Source organism: Quercus suber, unplaced genomic scaffold, assembly GCF_002906115.3.
Source record: "Quercus suber isolate HL8 unplaced genomic scaffold, Cork oak 2.0 scaffold_507, whole genome shotgun sequence".
In the NCBI taxonomy this organism is placed as follows: domain Eukaryota; kingdom Viridiplantae; phylum Streptophyta; class Magnoliopsida; order Fagales; family Fagaceae; genus Quercus; species Quercus suber.
Window position 1 is genome coordinate 399,656 of NW_027069956.1, and position 17,160 is coordinate 416,815.

The window sequence follows — 17,160 nt, forward strand, 5'->3', positions numbered from 1 at the left end:
TCTCCCATACATCCGAAAGTCGACAATAATAATAGCACAATAATGTCTCAGATGAAATATATGCAAAATGTTGACAGGTAAGTAAAGAATGAGGGGTAGAAGAATAGACACGAAGTTGTGGGGTACACCCTAGACCCCAAACACCAACAGTACACTCCCAATCAGAGAAACCAACGTGGCAGCAATCATCCAATAATGATAAAAAGATTTTCATCGGACGGTCAAATCAAGCTAAAAATAACTACATCAGAAAAAGGCAAGCAATTAAAAGACGTTACCAGCAGAATATATTTAGCCATAAGAGATTGCTTTCATTTCCGTATATAGCTATTTTACAAAGATCAGGATAGAGGGGATAGAGATTTTTTGGTTCAGAGAAACATGGTACTCGGTGTAAGGGCTATTCCTTTCACGTTTGTGGCACACGTGCTGGCAATTTTGGGTGTGGTTTTTGTGTTGGTTTGGACCTTACATTTCAGAGGTGGTTTCGCATGGGAAGCTCCCAACAAGAGCCTCATCTTCAATGTAAGTTTTTCTAGCTCTATCTTTCTCTTTTTGCTTCTTGGGTCGGTGGTTTTTACATATATACACTTGTTATGATTTCCAGTACTAGGTTTTGTTTGGTTGTAATTTGTGGGGGTTTTGTAGAATTGTAGAAGCTCTCTCTCTATCTCTCTTTCTCTCTTCTGGGTTCTGTAATTTTCGTTTGGTTTTTGGGTTTTTTCCTGTGAGGTTGAGTCGGTTGACCATGTCTATCAAAGTGTGTGTTTCGTTTCATTGTTTGTTTTGTTTTTTGTGTGTGTGTGTGTGTGGCTTGGGAAATGACGAAATCTTGTGTTTCTTGGTTTATCTGGACATTAACAAGTTTAGTATTAAATTTGATTTTTTGATCTTTTTATTGTTAATGAATACTATCTTAATATTTTACTTTTACTGTAAGTTATGGTTTAATGGGTGACCTAGGTTTTATTCCTCATGTTTATTGGCATTTGGAATTTTTCTTGATTCTCTCTCACTGTGAATATGGTATTGGATGCCACACCAATTGGCTTGGACTGTTTCAAACTTTTTTAATCATATATATATATATATATATATTTTTTTTGTGGTGGTAACAAGCTGCTTAATATCAGTAACTAAATGCACTGGACAGCTAAGCCAAGCACTATTTTTTTTTTTTTTTGGTCCTTAATGTCAATATTTTGAAATTTAGCTAGCTTTTTGTAAAGCGGTTCACACTTATACCATGTGTGATAGGTTGATTCTTAATCAACAATACCAACTCTTTTAGATAATAAAAATATTAGCACGAACTTGATGAAATGAAAAGACTTTCTTTCTTGAACTAGGGTTATATTTTCTAATAAATGGAAAATTACTTGTTGCCACGGTGACATTTACCTATAGCTTAAACCAGTTAAAATCCCAAGCTGTTTGTTTGGTAGTAGTGATAGTTTTTTTTGAGAAGCTGGTAGTGGTGATAGTTAGTTGCCTAGTTTGGTAGCACGTACCTACCCTTCAAATAAAACCTACCTTTCTAATTGTCTTCTTTTTTTTTTTTTTTTTGGGAAGAATTAATCATTTTTATTTGAATAAAATGAGTATCACTATCATACGGCTCGACAAAATTATTATATATCTTAACTCTAGTACAAGTAAAATTTACCTAAAACCTTTGCTATTGTTTTTTAAATAAATAGTAATTTATAAAGTACCCATGTGACTGATGTGAGGGTCATTATTATTATATTATATATATTTACGACATAAAAAAATTATATAATATTTAGACTTTAAGGGTTTTTTTTTTTCGTGTGTAAGTTAGGAAATTAATGTAGGACACATAGCAACCTACCCATGGCCATATTGAAATTGAAATAATTAATGAGGTTTCTAATTTCTTCTTCACATGAGCTGTGAGTCTTTTGCTTATCCCATTATCTATTTTAGAGTGATTCTGAACACTTATGTGCTGTAACATGCGTGTGGCGCCAAATGAATGTTTAATTATGGACTTATAGTTATGGCTAGACGTGTATTCGTGATATTCTTTGGAAGTTTTAAAAAATGATTTTGGCTTTTTATTTTTATTTTTTATGTTATATAAATTCACATACCAATACTTTTCATAATTTCATATCCTCCAGAAATTTTTTAGTCGAAAATTTTTATGTCTTTTTCTCGGTCTATAAATTCTTATATTTTTTCAATGGACTGAAAATCATGCACAATCATCGATTGGTGGTAAATCACAATCAATTTTCATAAATATGCATATCATTTCCTTCCAGCCAAAAAAATACTAATTAAGAAGGGAAAATGGGTAAAGTATCACACTTATGTAAGAGTGCAAAACAGATTCCCAAATTTGAGTTGTCCTGATCTCTCGTAAATACATACATACATATATACATCTTGAGCATATTAAAGAATATATATATATATATAAACATGTTAAAGGCCATAATGGTTAAAATTAAGTATCTTTTCCACATGTCGAGTTACTTGATTTTTTTTTTTTTTTGAGAAAAGAATTACTTGATCTTCACATGCTATATATATACATATACATATATATATATATATATGTGTGTGTGTGTGTGTGTGTGTGTGTGTGTAATATATTTGCTAAATCATTGATTATTTCTGTAAAAAATTTGTGGATGATTAACTAAAACTTTAATTTTATGCAAAGTATACCTTTTTGCTTGACTTGATTTTTATGTACGTTTGTAATTTCTATCAAGCAAAAAAAGCCTCACATGTCCATTAATTTCTCTCTACAGCTACATCCTTTTCTGATGTTGGTAGGCTTCATTATCATAGGGGGTGAAGGTAATTTACAAATCATTCTATATAGAATAAGGTCTAAGATTCTCCTACATGCATAGTAATTAATTTGCCATTAATTAAAATGCAGCCATTATTAGTTACAAGTCACTTCCTTTGAGGAAAGACGTGAAGAAGTTGATACATCTGGTGCTTCATGCCATTGCTCTAGTACTTGGTATTTTGGGAATTTATACTGCATTCAAGTATCATAATGAGAGCGGGATTGTCAATCTCTACAGCTTGCATTCCTGGCTTGGAATTGGGATTATTGTTCTCTATGGTATTCAGGTAAAACTACTTATTGCACGGGATAAAAAAAATATATATATATAGGACAAACCTTAGGAACTAAAGTGGTAATTACACTTTTATTCTATCATCCATATGTTACGCTGTAGTAAAAATATTGTAGGGAAAAGTTAACAGATGCCTTAAAGGTATTAATTTATAAAATATTGTTAGAAACTTTTTATGAACAAATATTAATTAATTTTTTTTAAACTTTTTATATTTTTTTATAAAAATGATATCAAAATTTTTCTAAAATAATTTATTAACAATTTCTGTAAGGACAGCCGTTAATAAGACCCAATATTGTAAAGCTTCTCGGCTTCTTGCTTAGATTTTATTTTTGGTAAATTACATTTTTGGTCACTAAAATTAAGTGTTGGTTTGATTTTGATCCTTTAAATTTAAAAAAATTTGGGTTTCAAATGGAGTTTAAAAAAGAGAACAATTTGATCAGTTCATATATTTTTTTTGTTTATGTGACTAATGGGAGACTAAGACACCCCCATTTTTTAGGGACCAAATTGAGCAAACCACATATTTGAAGGACCAAAATCAAACCAACTTCATATTTGAAGGATCAAAATCTAACTATCCTAATTTCAGGAACTAAATTATTCCATTTTTGAAATTTGAAGAACTAAATCTAAAGTTTTTAATATTAAAGAACCAAAATCAAAATTATCCTCAATTTTAAGACCAAAAGTATAATTTACTTTTCTTTTCTGAGAGGAAAAGAGAAAAGATACTTGTTGGAATGTCATATCCATGCTGTTAAAAGGCAAAGAAACGTGCTTGGGCTTGGAATGTAGGGTCCAGTCTTTAACTTTAATCACAAGGCCATGTTTTAAGCAAGGCCCATAACAAACTTTGTTGTTAATTGAAGCTCAGTTAAGTGGGCTCACCTGTCCTAATTGTAACACCCAGCATAATAATTCAACTAAAAACTCATACAAATAGAGATGTGTTTAATGTAAATTTCATTAATTTTCTTCATGAAAACCAGCCTAACAACATTGAGAAAATAAATTTGCAGTGGTTATATGGGTTCCTGGTCTTCTTCTACCCTGGAGGGACTATTGGGCTTAGGAGCGACTCTGTTCCTTGGCATGTGGTATTTGGACTTACTGTGTTCACATTGGCTGTGGGCAATGGTGCAATAGGATTCTTAGAGAAACTTACTTTCCTTGAAAATACAGGGCTTGCAAAGTATGGCTCAGAGGCCTTACTTGTCAACTTCACTGCTGTTATTACAATATTATTTGGAGCCTTTGTTATATTATCTGTTCTTTCTCAGTCTCCAGCAGAAGATGATGAAAATAGCTACTCTGCTATCTAATAAGATCTTTTTTTTTATATATTCCTTATTAAAAAAAACCTTATCAAAAAAAGATGTTTTTATATATTTGATGTATGGATTATTTTCCAGTGACTGGATATTGTATGGAACAAGGATGTTTGGTATCTGTATTTTCTGGACATAAAGATTGTGACATTTACCAATAAATTATTGTGTTTATCCACTTATGGATTTTGTAATTAAGGATCGATTTAACAAATTAAATTAGAGTTTAATGACAACGGATCAATTAAGTGATCGATGACTACTTTCAATGGATGATCAAAAGGTTTATGGTAGCACAGCAAAAATGACTTTTTGCAAGAAAAATAATGAGGTCATTTCCAATTTGAAGACAGAAAATCAAGGCCATTAAAGACTTGTCGGCATTGCATCAAATCAATATTTTTTTTTTTTTTTTTTTTTTTGAGAAACGGCATCAAATCAACTTAAATATAAATGTATGTATGAACAATATAATTTGATCTTTCTAGGGTATTATACAATAGCAATTAATTAAGTACAACATCTTTCTTTAACAGTTTATTATCTTTCTCAAGAAGTTGTCAACAGATAATTGGCTACCACAATTCACTAATCAAATCATGTGGTTTGGGATCAAAGTGAAAGGTCGAAAGAGAACAGGTAACAGCTTTCTTCACTCGTAGTCGTAGATCTTTCAAGCATTTATGGAGAGGCCAGTCTATATGGAGCAAGGAATGCAAATGGATAGTTAACAATCTATTTAAAGAAAATTTTTATGAAAAAAAAAAAAACAATTAATGTTTAATTTTGACAGCCTTTTTCATTTCTCATAAAAGTGGTGTCAAAACTTTTTTTAAATTGATTGTTAACGATTGCCCTAAGGGCACTCATTAGAAATAACAAACTATTTCACAACGTTTTTACAAATTATTGATGTAGGCAATTCTAATTGGTTTTCATTTGGGTCTATTACTAATATCACTTTTTTACTTACCAAAATAACAATTACTCATCACATTTGCAATTTGTAAAAAATATTGTAAAATAATTTATAGTTCTAGCATTTTTCATTTACATTTATCGCCTGGAAAAAAAAAATATTTACCTTAAATACTTTGACCATAAAGGAACAAACTAAATAATCAACATTTCTTTTGTAATTGACCAAAATCGAATCAATAATTGCCTAGCTAGTCCCCGTGCGTGCCTGAAATTAGTTCTAAAAGATAATCAACATAGAATAAGTTGATGCAGTTAATTGTAGGGTTAGGCTAAACAGTGAGCACTTGTGCAATAAACAACATAATTAAAATGATATCAATCAAGTGCCGACCAAGACCTTTTGATGCTTAAGTCAGAAAATAACAATTTTTTCAATAAATTAAAAGAATTCCAGAGTAAATTGAATCTTTGGTGACGTTTTGTTAGGAAATTTTGGGTTAATATATATATATACACATCCGCAATACTTTCACAACAAATCTTAGATAGCAAGTTGTTACAGGATGTAATTTCAGTAGTAGATTCAAATTAAAAACCTGGAACAACTTGTCAATTATAATTTACTATAAAAGTGTTGTGAAAATATTGTGGATGTAACACTTTTTATATATTAAATGTTATTTTAGCTAGGCCAATGGGAATGCTTTTAGGCAAGAATTTACGAATTGGTGATTAATTAACTTATTGTCTTTCCTTGACATGGCTAAACTGAACTTTTGAGTCGTCCGAGATGACCTACCAATTCTACTTGCATCAGATTAGATTAAACCATAATATTCGGTGAAGTTATAATTATGACAAAATAAGTGTTAAATTTTCTTTATGATTTTTTTAATGGGTGGTCACTTTGAGAAGCTGATGTGGATAAATTAATACCAAATTCCTGGTTCTCTTATACAAGAAGGACATGGCTATGAACCTAAATAGCTGGAGAGAGAAGAAAAACTTACGCCAATTTTGAACGTCTTCAAGTTTTATATTTCAATCTCTGAAATTTTAGATTAAAAGAAAAATTAGAGGTGTTTTAGGTTTTAGTAAACATGATGGTATTGGAGCATTGTAGTACAAATATGAGGCTAAATCTTAAAACAATTTCACTAGTTCCTTGAAGTCAATTTTGGGTGTGTTATGTGTGTGAGACTGGCATAGTCATATAGGATGTGTAAATGTAGGTTTCTATTATATCTCTTTTATTTTTGGGCCCATAATATGATGAACCAATATTTTTATTAAGAGAGATGCTACGTTTACAATAATTTTACAACATTTTTACAACAAATCACAGGTAGTTAGTTGTTATGGGTTCAAATTTGAAATTAATACTAAGATTACTTTTTTGCTCCAACAATAACAACCAGTAACAACCTGTCACTTAAGATTTGTTGTAAAAATGTTGTACACATATAATTCCTCTTTTATTAATACTAGTGAAAGTCTTGTGCATTGTATTGCTTTAATCATGAATTTTCTTTATATATATATATATATAGAAATAATAACTAAAAGAATTATTATTACATAATTTTAGAATTCTTGTTTCTAACTAAATGAATGATTCTTATTATATAAAATGCATAATTTTGTATATTTGTCTTTATATATAATATCTCTAATTAAAATGATCAATAAAAAATTTTATAATTTTTTTTTTATAATTCCTTATTTATTAATGAATAGGGTGATTTGAACTCAAGCAATTAAATCTTTTCTAATACTTGCGTAAATAAGGTTATCCTAAAATAATTAATTCAAATTTAAGATTAAAAAATCAATTATATTTGTACACCTAAAATAAATTCCATTTTTAATTCTTATTTTGATATTTAAATAATCTGTTTTAGTGTTGATTTTATTCAAATGGTTAACACCCTAACTTATACAACTTGAGTAATGTCTCTAATTATATTGTGCTTTAGCCTTTAATAACACATATATTAATATTACACATGAAAAAATATATAATAATTAAAAAAATCAAAACAAAATAAGCTAAAATCCCAATTCATTAATGAAAAACAATCCAAATTTCTGAACATTTTAAAAAAATGAAAATAAAGTTAAGTAAAGATAGACTTATATAGAAATCTGGACCGATGGATCTAATTTGGCCAAATATTATGAATGGTCTAAAATGATATAGGAGGAATTTTAAATTGAATTTAGTTTGACTTTTGAAGAAATGTAGTCATGAAAAAGTTCATAGGAACCTTAAATTTAATGATCTAAAAGGATATTGGAGGAGTTCCGCATACTAAGAAATTAACACAAAGCATAGACATAATTTTAAAATATAAAAATAGATAGATAGTGATAAAGTCTTAACAATGAATAAGAAAAAGTAACTTGGAATCAGATTGCACTATAGCACATGAAAGACATGTTTTGAACCAGGTTTTTTCATAGTGATAGTCAATTGAAAAAATCAAAACAATTACAAACTAAATACATAGAACAACCAAAACCTAATACACAAAAAATAATTCAAAAGTTGAGAATTTAAAAAATAAAATAAAAAATATACCTAAGAGAAACCAAGAATTTAAATAGGGGTCCCTTGTTTTGCTTCTTTATAGAAGACTTCCTTTGACATAATATCCATATATGAAAGTTTAGAAACAAATAACAATAAGTAAGATGAATTTATTTTTAAAAAAAACTATTATATACAAATACATATGCGTAAAAAGCAATTTGAAAAAAAAAAAAAAAAAACATGGGTTGTAAGAAGGAAGACCACTGGTGAATATAAATATTCTTGAAGTTCTGATAAGGTTTTAAGTAAATTAAACTATTGTTAATTTGAGGAAATATATTCTAACAATTAATAAAATTAATTTAATAATTAATGAGAGTAGTTGTCTATTGGAAGAAAAAATTGAGAGAGAGAGAGAGAGAGAGAGAGAGAGAGAGAGAGAGAGAGAGAGAGAGAGAGAGAGAGAGAGAGAGAGAATCATATAAATTTATCAACTCCTATGAATCTATACAACATGTATATACTTCAAATACAAATAATATGAGATAAGTTCAACTTGAAAAAAATAATAAACAAAAACATGGGCGCAAGAGAGATTCTATGGAAAGACCATTGGTGATTATATATAAATTTTGAAAATTTGATGATAGATTTTTAGTTGGAGTAGGATTTAAATTTTGAAACTTAGATGTTTGTTGCATATTTTGTTAAACCACTTATTGTTACTTTATCTAAATAAATTAAAAGAAAAATAAGTTGTTGTTTCTATCAACTAAAACTTAGATGTATGTTGCATGTTTTTTTAAAACACTTATTGTTATTTTATCTAAAATGCATGTTGCATGTTTTGTTAAAATATTTATTGTTACTTTATCTAAAGAAATTGATAAGAATAAATAAGTTGTTATCTCTATCAACTAAACTTAGATGTATGTTGCATTTTTGTTAAAACACTTATTTTATTTTATCTAAAAAAAATATTGATAAGAACAAATAAATTGTTGTCTCTATCAACTAAAACTTAGATGCAATAATTGTTGTCTCTATAACTTTATCTAAAGAAATTGATAAGAGTAAATAAGTTGTTGTCTCTATCAACTAAAATTTAGATCATGTTTCATGTTTTGATAAAAAATTATTGTTATTTTATCTAAAGAAACTAATAAGAAAAATAAGTTGTTGTCTTTATTAAAAAAACTTTTTTATCCAAAATATTGTTGTAATCTGGTAAATTTTGCAATTTAGTGAAATCATTTGATGAACCCGACTTTTAAACCTAATTTTTGTTATATAATATATGATATGATATGAGGAAGCCTCAGCTCTCCTCCTAAATAAAAAACAATTGGCTCATTTAATTGTTATATCTCTCTTCATCGGGGTGTTAGGGTAGATAGTAGTTCCTCCTCTTTCATGCACACACGCACTCTCGTCTTGCAGCCACAATTACTTGACAAATTAAGGGTTCTCTTTCAACATTTCAATAAAGGGCTCATCATCAAGTCATTGAGGAATGTGAATTCTTTACAAAAACATCTTACATGGTCTGAATAGATTAAAGGTGGAAAAAAGAAAATAACAAGACAAATTTGTGAAACTTGGGTTTAGCTTTTGAGGGAATACGCACCCCCAACCCAAAAAACAAAAACAAAAAAAACTTATATTAGCACCTTAATAATTACAAGAATACAAAAAGTTTCTAATTTTTTTTTTCATAATTGGAGATATAATATATTATTATTTATGGATAATAAAAGTTGTATTATAAAATGTTCAGATAAAGGTGATATAACACAATCTCAACTTATCAACTTAACAAAAAAATAGGTTATTAAAGAAAAATTTTGTACCCTAACATTGTTCTTAGCATGTAAGTAAAAGATTGTGTCCCTTTGATTGTCAGGCAAATGAACAAATGAACAATATGAATGCATTTTCCTTCATGTTTAAGATAGAAAAGAGCAATCAAACAAAAATATCACTTAAATTTATTTGGAGTTGGAGTGGTGTTGTCCATATTAATTTATCCTACCCATATGCGAATCACTTCTGTTGCCAATTTTAAAGCAATGAACATTGAACAGGCTTATACATCTGGGCTTGATGATGAAGTTCAAAAAGTGTTATCCAAAAAAAAAAAAAAGCCCTATAAGAGAGCACCTTATCGACATCAACACCCCCTCATTGAAAGAACTCATCAAAGGTGTGATTACGTGAGAGCCAATGAAAGTAGGCACACAATTGAAAATTTGTGATGGTTTTGTGATTCGAGACAATTTTATATGGGAAACAAGGATAAGAATTAGCTTTATCTAGATTGGAGACCACGTGTCATATCTGGTGTAAAGACACGTCATCAATCGCCATAAAGAAACTGAGAGAGCATTAAAGGGACCACAGCGCGGCAGTTGATGCTTAAAGATCCTTCAACTGCCGACACTGCTTACCGTTCTTTGTCGGCTGAGCTCTACGACCAAATTGTACCATCTATCTAGTTACTATAGCAGTATCTATCTACTGCTATGCAACTTGCCTATATATATACATATATATATATATATATCTCTCTCTCTCTCTCCCTCTCTCCAGGCACCTATACAGTGGCAGAAGAAAGAAACAAAAATGAAATCATAAGACACATCCACACAAATGCTTTCTTGAAGGCTAAAACAGAAAATTAAACAAAAACAATAATAATGGTCAAAGAATAATTATGATTGATAAAAGAAAGAGAAGAAAATGCACATATTCACTTTAGTAAAAAGTCAAGAAGATGATGTTGCGCCAGGATAAAAATAGATTAATAGTTTTGGTTGAGATGGAAGTTTTTGTGTTGAGAAGAAAGAAAATGGGACAATGTGCTAGCATTAGCAATAGCTGCAACACTAAAAACTCCGTGGGTTGTCAATGTCGATGCTAGAGAGTGAGTTATTATTCACTTGATTAATTATAAATTTTTTGAACAATTTGAGAAGGTCAGCTATTAGTTATTATCTTTTGGACTAACTATAAATCTTAAGAATAATTGGGGGAACTAATATAAAGTTTTAGACAATTGAGGAGGACTGGTATAAAGTTTTAGACAATTGAGGAGGCCAACTAGTAATCCATTTGACTGACCGGAAAAAATGTCCTTTTTTTTTGGGAGGGCTATATCCTATTACTAGTATAGTTGTATGAGGGAAAGAAAAAATTGTGGTGCCCAAGGATCAATGTAGCTCCACAGCTGTGTGCAACCAACTCGCTAACCTGTCAAAATCAATCTAATCTAACTCAATTCGCTAGATTAAGTCGATTTTTAAAGGTTGATAGGTTGGTTTGAGATCAGGTCATAAGATTCACAAATTTGTCTAACCCGACCTAACCCACTTATATTTAATATATATTTAAATTTTAAAATATATATTTTAAAATATATTATATAATCTCGTCATTTACATTTTTTCCCTCTTCCTATACAACTCAAACTCTAAATTCTACCCATATAGTTTGTGTTGGTTTGGTGTTATATTCATAATTATTTTGTTGTAAATATGTTTTTTATTTGTGGTGGTATTATTCTAATACTTAATTTTATTATTATTATAATAATAATAATAATAATAATAATAAACTATCTAACCTGATATGTGGGTTGAGTTGGGTTAGATTTTTTTAACTCACCATCGTGTGTTGGGTTGAAAAAATCCCCTCAACACGACCCAACCCAACCCATGCACACCCTTAGTAGTTGCCTTCATTCTATCTTGTTTGTAATAATTAGCACATCATTAATATACTGTCTTTCAAGTAAAAATTAGTGTGAATTCCTTTTTTTTTTTTTTTTTTTTTTTGGGTCATCGAATAAGATACATAGGCTAGAATAATTTTGCCTACACTATAAATTGATCAATGACTTAACTTGATGATAAATAGCAATCATCATGGAGTTAGGGTTATAAACGAGCTGAGCTGAGTGAGTTGAGTATTAAAAGTTCAAACTTGTTCATTTAATTTAATTTTTTTTATACACAAGTTGAGGTCTTTCTCATCACCAAACAAGATTTTATGTTCAAGTTTAGTTCATTTTCTTGTCGAGTAAGCTTAAGCTTGTTCACGAGTTACTTGATTAACTTATTCTTTTCTTATATATTGTGAAACCATGACTAAAATGTTTTACCTCTCCACAATTTTATGAATTTTTACTACAAATAAACTATTTATATCATTAATAATCTACAAATAATAATTAATATTTAATATTGTATGAACCTATTGACAAACTTTTACAATAAAATTTCAAGTCTATATAAATATATTTTTAGGCAAATATATATATATATATATATATAAAATATTACATATGGTTAAATCAAGCTCTTGTGTTCACAAGCTTGTTCATGAATACATTATTATGTTGCTAATTTAATAATTGAGCTTAAACTTAACACTTGAGTTTGGCTTATTTTCTAAACAAACAAACATAAACACGCGTGAGCTTTCAATTTTATTGTGTCTATAGACTTATTATATAAGAAATATTAAGGATGGTGTTTGTCTTAGTATCCACTTACAATGAGGGCATCATGCCTAATGAGTACTTAACAACAAAATAATTTTTTTTTTTTAAATCATCATACAACAAAAATCACCACACATTCTATCTTATTAAAAATTAGAAGAAAAAAATGATTATGAATAGTATTAAATTCAGGAAAGAATTTCAATATGTGATTAATTATGTTTACTTTTTAAAATAATTTGACTAATTATTTATATTTTTATGATAAAAAAATTGTGTTTAATTTAAATGTGTGGGGCCTGAGAACTTGGTAGCCTTGGCCCACTTTACATCCGGCCCAGGGCCCATGCCGAGGAGGAAGGAGCATCCGAGGACGAAGTATGAAGGTCTGAGTTGCTAGGAGCCCTACCGAGGATGACCCTGTCCTCGGAGGACCAAGACCAACACTAAGTGGGGGAGCAAGCCCAGGATAAGTTGTCATCTCCACACTAAATGCGCTCACCTAACCCTCTGGCCGCACTAATGGAGATGTGACTTCTGGACAGGGCAGCCTTGGTTACTGCAACTCACATGAGTACTGGTAAAGTGGCTGATGGGACGAACGGTCAGAAGAGAGGGGTGCGGATGATCAACAAGTGGAAGAGAGAGATTGTGAGAAAAGGGGCTATATAAGGGGAAGAAACAGATGAACGTAAAGAAGGACGATGGGCAGGGAGAAGGAGAGAGACCACGGTCAAGCTCCTCGGATCGATGCCGAGGAGCGACCTTGGAGGGTAACCCTGGTGCGCTAGCCTTCAACGGAGGGGAATTCTACATTGGGCGTTGTCCGTTTACTAGGGCCTAGTTCTTGAACCTACTCTCTACAAATTCATTGTACTGGACTAACTGAGCTTGAGTCCACTCTCTTAACAGCAGAAATGCTCAAACCCGGTCCCTACAAATGCATCCATGCTATGCGTAGGTTACACACTAGTTGAAGTGATACACTAATAACTATGGTTAAAGTACTCTTTTATAATATGGGGTTTGAATTTATGTTTGTAACATTCATATATTCATCAATTTAATTTAATCATTTAAAAAGTTATAGGGTCAAATGAACGAAAAGGATACAATTTTCTATCGAAATTTCAATTTTGAATTCATCTAAATATTTTAGATATCATTTTATATATACATACATACATACATATATATATATATATATATATCACACATGAACTTTCAAATTTTATTATGTCTACAGACTTATTGTCTAAGAAATATTAAGGATGGTGTTTGTCGTAGCATCCACTTACAATGAGGGCATCATGCCTAATGAGTACTTAACAACAAAATAATTTTATTTTAAAAATCGTCATACAACAAAGATCACTACATGTTCTATCTTATTAAAAGTTAGAAAAAAAAATGATTATAAGTAGTATTAAATTTAGGAAAGAATTTAAACATGTGACTAATTATTTTTTTTCTTAATAATTTGACTAATTATTTATATTTTTATGATAAAAAAATGTGTTTAATTTTAAATACATCCATGCGTATGCATGAATTACACACTAGTTGAAGTAATACAGTAATATGGTAATACCTATAGCTAAAGTACTCTTTTTCATATATTCATCAATTTAATTTAATCATTTAAAAAGTTATAGAGTTTGTTGAGGTCTAAAAAAAAAAAAATCATAACACCAAGGCCCAAAAAAATAAAAAATAGCACAATGTGCCAACTCTATAGAAAAGTAATATCAAAGTAGTTGAGCTCACCACAAGGGAAAAGAATGGTAAGCCTAAAAGATTTGAAACCCAAAATCCATAAAGGGACTAGCCTTAGGGCCCATGAAACGAAGGGGGAGGGGGGGGGGGGAAGAAAAAAGCCCAGCCTATCCAAAATCAGAAAACCAAAGGGAGTCCAGTGAAAGAACTAGGCCAGAATATCCTGAGATTGCCAGGGGCTTGGGATCTTCGGGGTGTGCAACACAACTGGGAAGGAGATTGAGACAGTTCAAAAAGAGCACCCAAAAACACGAAAACGAAGGACATATATGTCCTTCTCAATCACCCAATGATGCAGAAAAGAACCAAAAGGTTTGGAAAGTAACAATTCATAAACAAGGGGGCTAGTACCTTGGGGAACCCAGAATGAAGAACCATGAAGGGAAGTAGTTGGGAAAACTTTCAACCTAGCAGAAATGGAATCAGCTCATCTGGGAAAAATGACAAAAGGAAAGGTAACCAAAAAGCTGAATTTTAAAAGATGAGGTATAAAAACCTTGAAGGAAGAGAGATTGGAAGTCAGCTCTCTAGGGGACGCCTTGGAAAGGAAATTCGGCGAGGAGCTTTTGGGGGAAAAGGCATCAAAAGAAGAAGACTATGAGAAAATAAGGAAGGACCAGCCACCGAAGTGGTTGGCATGACAGGGGCGCTGGTACCCCGGGGGAACAGAGGGGAAGAATCAATGGTATTTCGGAGCCCTAGAATGACGCTATAAAAGGCTCACATTGAAGAGGGCATTCAGCAAGAGAAGATGACAACAGAATCATTGAGAAAACTCTGTTAAAAACTCAAAAAAAATAGGGAAATATTGCCCGGTATCCCAGAACAGTCACTGTAGGACATACTTGGATTCAAAGGGATTCAAACTTTGCAAGTCTTAAAGGCTTAGATAACCATTTAAGTCTGTAATTTTTGAGCTTATTTGGACCTTGTAATACGTCTTAGTGAACACATTGTAATCCACAATTAAGAAAATAACGAAATATTTCATACTAATTTGAGGATCCTCAACAGTTATTTCGTGTGTTGCATTATTGCATTTTGTTTTTTTTTTCCTTTGCTGTTTTCCTTGCTGTTCAATATATATATTCTTGCTTGTTAGTATGTACATATTGTAGGATTCTTATTCTGTGCACCTCTTGGTTTGTAAAACAGCTCATTTAGGTGCGGTGAACCAAGCCCAGTCCCTTCAAACTACAACAAAAGGGCCCGGGGTCCTTGCTTTGGCTTGGGCCTGGACACTGTCCAAAAAGGGACTCTCACATAGTCAAATGATGAAAAGGATACAATTTTCTATTGAAATTTTAATTTTGAATTCATCTAAATATTTTAGATATTATTTTATATATATCATGCATGAACTTTCAATTTTATTGTGTATATAGACTTATTGTATAAGAAATATTAAGGATGTTGTTTGTTGTACCATTCACTTGCAATGAGGGCATTAAGCCTAATGAGTACTTAACAACAAAAGATTTTAAAAAAAAAAAAAACCTTAAAAAAAAAATCTTCACTAATAACTAAAAAGGTATTTCCTGCAGCAAATACTTTTTTTTAGGGATAATTACACTAAATCCACCTGTGGTTTGGCCCGAAATTATTTTGCCTACCTGTGGTTTAAAAAGTGTCACTTTACCCACATAAGGTATGTTCCGTTTATTTTCCGTAACCCACCTCTGTTAAAATTAAGGGTAAATAGGTATTTTTGCTCAAATTTTATGTCTCTCTCCTCTCCAAAAAAAAAAAAAAAAAACAAAATTTCCCGGATCAACGCTCTTTGCATCCTCATCTATAAGACCAAACAAGTAACTTCTATATATCCAGGGTGTAGTGGGGTACTCGTATTGCTAGCAAGTTTTTCTNTTTGAAAGCTGTTGGAATTTCTAACATGACCATTATTGTAGGGGAGGTTGGGTGGCCTACAGATGGGGACAAGAATGCTATTATGCTAATGTAGGTAACGCTTATAGATTTTACAGGGGGCTTATAGAAAAACTTGCTAGCAATACGAGTACCCCACTACACCCTGGATATATAGAAGTTACTTGTTTGGTCTTATAGATGAGGATGCAAAGAGCGTTGATCCGGGAAATTTTGAACGTCATTGGGGAATTTATAGGTATGATGGGCAGCCAAAATATGCGATAGATGTTTCTGGTCGGAGTCAAAATAAATTTCTTGTGCCTGCACAGAATATGGAGTATCTTCCCAACAAATGGTGTGTGTTCAATCCAAATGCCAAAGATCTGAGCAAACTAGCAGACAACATAAATTTTGCTTGCACCTTCGCAGATTGCACCACACTTGGATATGGGTCCTCTTGTAATAATTTGGATGCTAATGAGAATGCCTCGTATGCATTTAATATGTATTTCCAAATACAAAATCAGGATACAATGGCCCAAGTGACAATTTTTTTGGGTATGTTGTTCATGTTCAAAATTTGTGTGAATGGAGAGAGAAAAATACAACTTTTTGATCTTGTTTCATTTGCATTTTTGTGCTATTTTTTGTTTTGGGAGGAAGGAGACATAAAATTTGAGTAAAAATACATATTTACTCCTGATTTTAACAGGTGTGGGTTACAGAAAACAAACGAAACATACCTCAGGTGGGTAAAGTGATAATTTTTAAATCACGAGTAGGCAAAATGATTTCAGGACAAGCCACATGTGGGTTTAGTATAATTACCCCTTTTTTTAGTACTAATTTTGCATTTTGAGAATTAATTTATGCGTGATGACAGTACACACTTAGCAAACTTTTCTCCTAGAGTGAACCAGGACAAAATTGGACATATTAGATTTTTATTTTTTGGCTAGAAATGAAACTTGTGTAAATAACACTAATAGCCCGTTTGAGGTGAGGGAGGGCAAAGGAGAGTATAATAGAGTTAGTTGAAAATTATGTTAATATTTGTCTGACTCTACGCTATTTCTCCACTCTACACTATTTCTCCTC

The 17,160-nt window shown here is 31.1% G+C and overlaps 1 protein-coding gene across 1 annotated transcript; it reads left to right on the top strand.

Moving 5' to 3' along the window:
- Positions 1–282: 282 nt before the first annotated feature.
- On the top strand, positions 283–4,645 carry LOC111998995 (transmembrane ascorbate ferrireductase 1). Its single transcript, XM_065763454.1, has 4 exons — positions 283–525; positions 2,787–2,835; positions 2,921–3,120; positions 4,157–4,645. Exons 1-4 carry the CDS (start codon positions 382–384, stop codon positions 4,457–4,459), a joined length of 696 nt encoding a protein of 231 aa, XP_065619526.1. The 5' UTR covers positions 283–381; the 3' UTR covers positions 4,460–4,645.
- The last annotated feature ends 12,515 nt before the right edge of the window (positions 4,646–17,160 follow it).